This window comes from Hakea prostrata, chromosome 10, assembly GCF_041222555.1.
Source record: "Hakea prostrata isolate BN-2017 chromosome 10, UWA_Hpros_2, whole genome shotgun sequence".
Classification (NCBI taxonomy): Eukaryota; Viridiplantae; Streptophyta; class Magnoliopsida; order Proteales; family Proteaceae; genus Hakea; species Hakea prostrata.
This window is the reverse complement of record NC_142609.1, coordinates 49,474,537-49,480,998: the sequence shown is the minus strand read 5'-3', so window position 1 is coordinate 49,480,998 and position 6,462 is coordinate 49,474,537. Positions and strand designations below refer to the sequence as shown.

Genomic DNA, 6,462 nt, shown 5'->3' with positions numbered 1-6,462 from the left:
CTTGCGCCTAATGGGAAATCCCTCACCTAAATTAATTATAGAAAAAAAAAAAAAAAAAAAAGGTAAGGTAATTGGACGAGAAGCAACTTAGTACAAGATTATGTTTTTAAGGCAAGTTCGAGGGGTGGCTCAGGGTTGGCAAACACCAATAAGATCCATTAGAGTAGGAGAAAAAAGAAGAAGAAAAAATTGAAACCCTAATTCTAAAGTCTAGACCTAAAAGATTTCCTGTGGCATGTTAGGATTAAGCTTTTCCGTTAGTCATCATCGTCTTGAACTCTTCGAAGTTAACGTGACCATCACCATCGATATCAACGCCACTAATCATCTTGAAGCAGTCATGAAGGGAGCAGTTCTGGCCTAAATTCTTCAACATCACATGAAGTTCTGTAGCTGATATTAAGCCGTTCTTGTCCTGATCGAAAATATCAAAAGCATCTTTCAACTCCTGCATTCTTCCATCATCACCACCACCACCACCACCAGGGTTCACATCTCCGTTGTTACCTCCACGGTACAAGCTAGCGAACCCTTGGATATCAATGAAGCCATCACCATCCGTATCAATCTCAGCCATCATTTGACTTATCTCTTTTGCCGAGATCTCAAGGCCAGTGGCGTTAAGAACCTTACCGAGTTCAATGGGAGATATCTTGCCATCGCCGTTAGCATCAAATCGCTTGAAAGCCTTCTCAATCTCTTCCATGTTTTCCAAAATAATAGAAGATTTCAGGCTACGGTTTTCACAACTCATTCTGTTACCTGTAGAGTGAGAGAGAAGATATGTTAACTGGGGATAACGCTATGCTGTACATGTTTAATATAGGCTGTGTTGAGCGAAATAGGTGGAGTGAGTTTAGTGGGTAAAGAGTTCAGTTGAGCGAAAAAGGTGGATTCAAAGTGGCTAAACTCTTGTATCGATCGAAGAAAAAAGGAAGGTAGTATTTTTACCTAAACAAAAACATGCTTTTAATCCGAGATGTCTTCCACACTCATCTAACGTAGGAAGGAAAAGATTGACTGGCTTGCAGAAATTACCTGAAAGCGGCTTGCAAAAATTCCCAGAAGCTTTCAGGTAATTTGCAGGAATCATGAAGCTTAGGCTATTCCGCTAATGTAACAAGTTTCCTATTTTTTTGGTGAATTAGTTTGTTCTATAAAAATTTGGGTTTTCCAAATAATAGAATTTTATTTCCATTGATTTTCAAAGTAAAACAAGAAAAGGGCCAGTCAAGGGTCATCTTCAGAGCCAAAGAACACTTCAAATTATGGTTTTCACTTTAGAGTTTTCACTTAGAAAGCAATAAATTTTTATTTTTATTTTTTATAATATAAATTACTTTATAATTTTCACTTTAACAACAAATTTATATCAACAATTGTTTCTCTACGATGAAACTTGAGTTATATGGGTTTCTTAATCCCATTGAATTCTAAAGCTACAATAACTACATTATGAAATAAGATGATCGAGGATGTTACATTTTTTTTCTTTTACCAAATAGTGCAACTAGATTGTCGGTGTTGTGACGAAACTGCAAACTTCACTATGAGATTGCTTAAGCTATTGACTAGATCTGGAATATATTTTTGAATTTTGATTTACAAGTTTTATATTTGACAAAAAGAGTTGAGGTAAAACAAATTAAGTAAACCAAATGAAAAAAATAGAAATTAAAGAATCATGTTAGATAATTGTGATAGATCATAAAGTGTTTTTTTTTATTTATTTCTTATTTGCGGATGAGAATCAAGCTCTAGATAGAGATCGTTTCTCTTTAGATAACAACTGATGGTCTACAGCCATCTTTATATAAAATGTATAACTTCCTTTTGAAAATGTTAACATCATCACTAGTGGTCCTGACAACCAAGATATGGTGTTCATGGGGTAGTTAACCACCACCATTGGCAATTTTTTTAGGTTAGCAAGTCTCTGTCTTTCCACCATTAACACTTTTGCTTCAACAAGACTTGCTGTAGCTAGGTAGAACTGTAGAAGTCCCCGTACAATACATTTTTCATTTTTCCAGTTCTTATCTACACACACGAGAACCAAGATCTAGATAGAGATAGTTTCTCTTATTTGAGAATAAGAATATTTTTTTTGGCATAGATAAAAAGAATAAATAACAATATATTGAAACACCAACCGCAACCACAAAGTTCTACCAAGAACCAGAGTGATAGTAGAAGGGAGCACTTAAGCCATATCAGTTTTGATACTCTTGAGTGGTTGTAATATTTTTAATATAATAAAAATGACATTTAATATATTTTTTTAAATTAATTATATCACGAGTCTTTCTTTTTGTTTCCTTGTAGTGAAGTGTATTTAGTCTCACATAAAAAATAAGGAGTTGAAACTTGAAATACATAATAATCAATAGATATTTTCTATTAATCTTAATTTATGATAATAGGACATACTAGGGAGTATGTGCAATATACAATTGAGGATCGTGTATCATTCGAGCGTGCATGCACACAGGGTGACAGACAATTGTTTAGGTGCTTTTGGGCACCGCAAGCAGTGCAAAGAAAGAATGCAAAGGGTGAGTGATTTCATCTATCACAGTGTAAGAACTACTAGTGGCAGAGTCCAGAGGCTATGGGAATTTTTTTCTGAAATGATAAAAGGTCTTAAGGTCCCTCCCTGGATGGGAGGGAGGAAGGATAAATGTCACTGGAAGTTGGAGGCAAACGGTGAATTCTCAGTGAGGACACAGCATGTGAAGACTTGTTCAAAGAAGACTGTCGAGAGCTGCTGCTGGATCATGTTTTTGTGCAAATGTTCATATGTTAAGGAGATATGTGAAGGAATAGTAAATGTATTTGGGCTTGTGTGTTGGACCATCAATCACTTGAAGACTTATAGATGTGATGATTTAATAAGAACGAGTCCTCAAGTCTGAGTTTTTTTTTTTTGGGGTGGAGAGACAGAGAGATTTGCTAGCAGTAATTTACTTGATGTCGAAGAAGAAATCCCTGTGGTTTGTGTTGCAACCATATGACGTGATCAACTGGAAAATTACACATTACTATAAGAAAATCAATGTGATTACTGATAATTTAGCAAAAATTGTTGGGAAACAGCAATCATTCTGCTTAATTTAAATATGGCTGTTAAAGTTATCCATAAACATAATTATTTGCAAATACAAGTCGCGTAAATATAATTTACAATATTTCAATCGTTCTTCTGATTGCTTCATTCATACATCAGCCCCTAAAAAAGAATTCTAGGCCGGTTTGATTCTTCTCATGCGGTTGAATATTGGAAAAAAAAACTTCCTCAGGGCCTTGTGGTTGTGGATTCAAACCAAATTGCGTCTTATTGTATATGTAAGTTATCAAATTATGAAATCTATGTAAGACCATTAATATAACACAAAACCTACATTAATTAATTTGCACTGAGGTAAACGCAATCCACGAAATACAACTTTGAAAATTAAATCAAACAGACAAATTTCCACCTTATTCATTATTATATTTCTTGAGCCAACCTATATATCCATGCATAGTACTCTTGCTACCATATATGCTGGTCATTCAACTGGAGCTGAACCAAGCAAAATCTGACCCGAGTGACTCTCCATTAACCTTCCTACAATTCAGTCGGATCTCTCCCTCAGTCCCGGTTAATGGGCTAATATTACCCATTTTGATCATGGAAAGACCAAAGGCTTCAAAGAATGCAGTTTCGTTGCTGCTGAAGTTCGCGACAATGGAGACTGTATCTGCTCCAGTAGTGGAATACAATACTTGATCACTTTGGAGTAGACCTTCGTTTGCTTCAAGGTTGGAGAAATACTTGTTATCGAATGCATTGGGTGTGGCCACGTCTAGGTCGGTTATAACAGACCCATTTCCACCCTCGGGGCAGATCTCTCTGAGCGTAGCCAAGTAAGTTGTGTTGAGAGTTGGATCAGGGCTGCCTGTGCCACTGAAATTATACAATCTATCACTGAAAGTTATACACCTAGCGCGTCCAAATGTGTGGCCCCCTGAATAACAACAATTCATACATAATTTAGAACTCATTTTTTCAAACCCATTATCTTATTTTCAAGAACAAATAATATTTGCATCCCCTATATTTGCAAACAGTTATATTTACATCTCAAAATTCATGTTACCACAAATGTCTCCTCTGTCTAACAATTTTAAATATTGAAAAACATATTTACCATGTATTAGTGTATTTTTTTTTAATAAAAATGCATATAAAAGTCAATAATTTTTAGAGTGAGCTTGCTTTTTTTTTAAGAGACATTTTGGGAGGTAAAAGATGCGGTTCTTTTATATTTAATGAAATAAAAAAAATAAAATAACAACCAATAGCATGGGTCACTTACATTAAGAATTTGAAACTTAAATGTGATATAGTTGTAGTGGTTTTTTTTTATTGAAAAATTTCCAAGATGATCAAATTTTAAAAAAACTTACTTAATAAGATTTTTTAAAAATGTTTTACTCAGCGGAATTTTATTTTTAAAAATAATTACCAAATCACGAATTTTGTTATAATAAAATAAATTTTAAAAATATAAATATAATTATTTGTAAATATAAGGGCGTAAATATGATTTTCACTTCATGCAATACCAAGAGATAACCTTACCAGATAATGAAACAAGATCTGTGGTGTCAAGGCCTACGGCCGCGAACTTATTTGTAAGTGATGTGACGTTTTCTGTGGGATTTGGAAGGTTATTGGCAGCCGTCAGATTTGTTGTAAAGCCATCTCTTCTTCCAAGTAGCACCGACCATGAAGGACCTCCTGCCTGTAAACCCTTTTTGCATTAGTTAATTTTTTATTCTTCTTCTTCATTTTCAAAGCATTAATTTACAACCATATTTGCTTCTCTAAAGCCAATGGTTAAAGAATATGTAGATAAAAGAAAGTGCCATGCGAAGAATATCTGAGATGAAATATGCCCAACTGCTTGAAGTTTCATGATAGTTAAGAATTACATACCAAAACCACTCCTACTTGGGCTGAAATGGCTAGAATATCAGCGCAGGAGACAACACCAGGGCACGCAGACTCTAAGTTAGCTTTGATGGTGTCAACAACATCAAATCCTCGAGCTGAGTTAATATTGGGAAGGGCATCTTTCTCAGTCTCTATGGTGCTGCTATTGTCCAGCAGAATTGATGCATCACACCCCTGTAAACAAAGTTTAGTGCAGTTCACTTGCAGAAACATTAATAACCCATTTATTTCATATATGCCATTAAAATGCTGTTATATATATATGTTCTTGTCTTACATCGACAAAACAATCATGGAAATGAAGCCGGATGAGACTGGCACCAATTCGGATATCCGTCACTGTTGCGTTTTCGATGGTTTCTTGTACGATGCTGAGCACGTTGGGACAGGTATCTGCGTAAAAACTGGCGTTCAACTGAGCAGTTGAGCCTCTGATCATCAGCATAGATACCAAAAGAAGAAGAGCTGCCATTGTTGAGCGCATGGAAGAGGACATCTTTGAGCTCAAGAGCATGAGAACCCCTTAATTAGAGCCTTTGTTTTGATAATCCCCTCATGCATCGATCAACTCTATATTTATAAAGAGGATATAGAGCAAAGAAACAGGTTTGTCTGCAAGAGAAAAGTAAACTAACCATGAATCGATCAAACTTCTTGGTCTAAAAGTTTTCTTGACTTTTATTAAATGGGTATTAATGAATGAATCAATCAATCAATCCACCAACACGCGCCTGAAGGTCACTTAATGCTTTTAATGGTTTGTCTTTTTTTACATGAATTGAATAGATATTGTGCAGTGCTTGTTCTGTCACATGTTTGGAGTGTCATTTCAGAGAGTCCTAATAGAATTTTACTTCTAATTCAATGAGATGAGAAACAAAAAGCAGATGGTTGCATTTGAATTCATATGACTTATCTCTAAACTGTATAAGTTATATAAAGATAATTAAATATTATCATTGCTAATCAGATGAGGTAGTGTTTTCATATTATAAAACTTTCCTTATCTTTTTTCTATTGATCTTTATTACGAGAGTCATGAGTTTTAACATGAATTTATTACCTGAGAGGCTGCGTTTTTGTGGCCCTAGCTGATTGAGATGGTTTCATTTAAATAAAAAAAAGTTGCTAAGTTAGCAATGATCAATGTTTCTTGCTGGAAAAATTATTGGTTCGATTTTCTCTAAGGTACATATAATAATCACACTCTCTAGTACAAAACTAATAATTCCAAAGAAGAAGAAAAAAAAAAAAAAAAAACTCAAAATCAAAACAATGGGCATCTTCTTTTGCTGATGGTACATGCATGCGTCAATGGATTGAAAACCTTGAAAACCATAACTCCCGTGAATGAATAGATATGGAATTGTTCCCAGTCAGGAGTCGGCCAGCGGTTGGTGAAGAGATATTAATTCGCTTACAGGGAAAGTAGACTTATCTTGTAGATGAGTTCACACATT

At 34.9% G+C, this 6,462-nt stretch overlaps 2 protein-coding genes across 2 annotated transcripts; both read right to left on the bottom strand.

The window, feature by feature from the left end:
- Positions 1-244: 244 nt before the first annotated feature.
- LOC149003726 (calcium-binding allergen Ole e 8-like) lies at positions 245-754 on the bottom strand. The gene has a single exon (XM_089138549.1). The coding sequence runs from the start codon at positions 752-754 to the stop codon at positions 245-247; it is 510 nt and encodes a 169-aa protein (XP_088994675.1).
- Positions 755-3,380: 2,626 nt separating this feature from the next.
- Positions 3,381-5,529, bottom strand: LOC149003725 (peroxidase A2-like). The gene is made up of 4 exons (XM_089136900.1): positions 5,280-5,529; positions 4,985-5,176; positions 4,628-4,790; positions 3,381-4,010 (listed from the first exon to the last, which is right to left on the bottom strand). Exons 1-4 carry the CDS (start codon positions 5,514-5,516, stop codon positions 3,556-3,558), a joined length of 1,047 nt encoding a protein of 348 aa, XP_088993026.1. The 5' UTR covers positions 5,517-5,529; the 3' UTR covers positions 3,381-3,555.
- Positions 5,530-6,462: the final 933 nt, after the last annotated feature.

Excerpts from the sequence above, each read along its gene's own strand:
- LOC149003725 (XM_089136900.1), bottom strand. The coding sequence starts at position 5,516 with ATGCTCTTGAGCTCAAAGATGTCCTCTTCCATGCGCTCAACAATGGCA. Across the intron at positions 5,177-5,279 it reads TCCATGATTGTTTTGTCGAT|GGGTGTGATGCATCAATTCT; the intron begins GTAAGACAAGAA and ends CTTTGTTTACAG. Across the intron at positions 4,011-4,627 it reads AGATCTTGTTTCATTATCTG|GGGGCCACACATTTGGACGC; the intron begins GTAAGGTTATCT and ends GTTGTTATTCAG.
- LOC149003726 (XM_089138549.1), bottom strand. The coding sequence starts at position 754 with ATGAGTTGTGAAAACCGTAGCCTGAAATCTTCTATTATTTTGGAAAAC.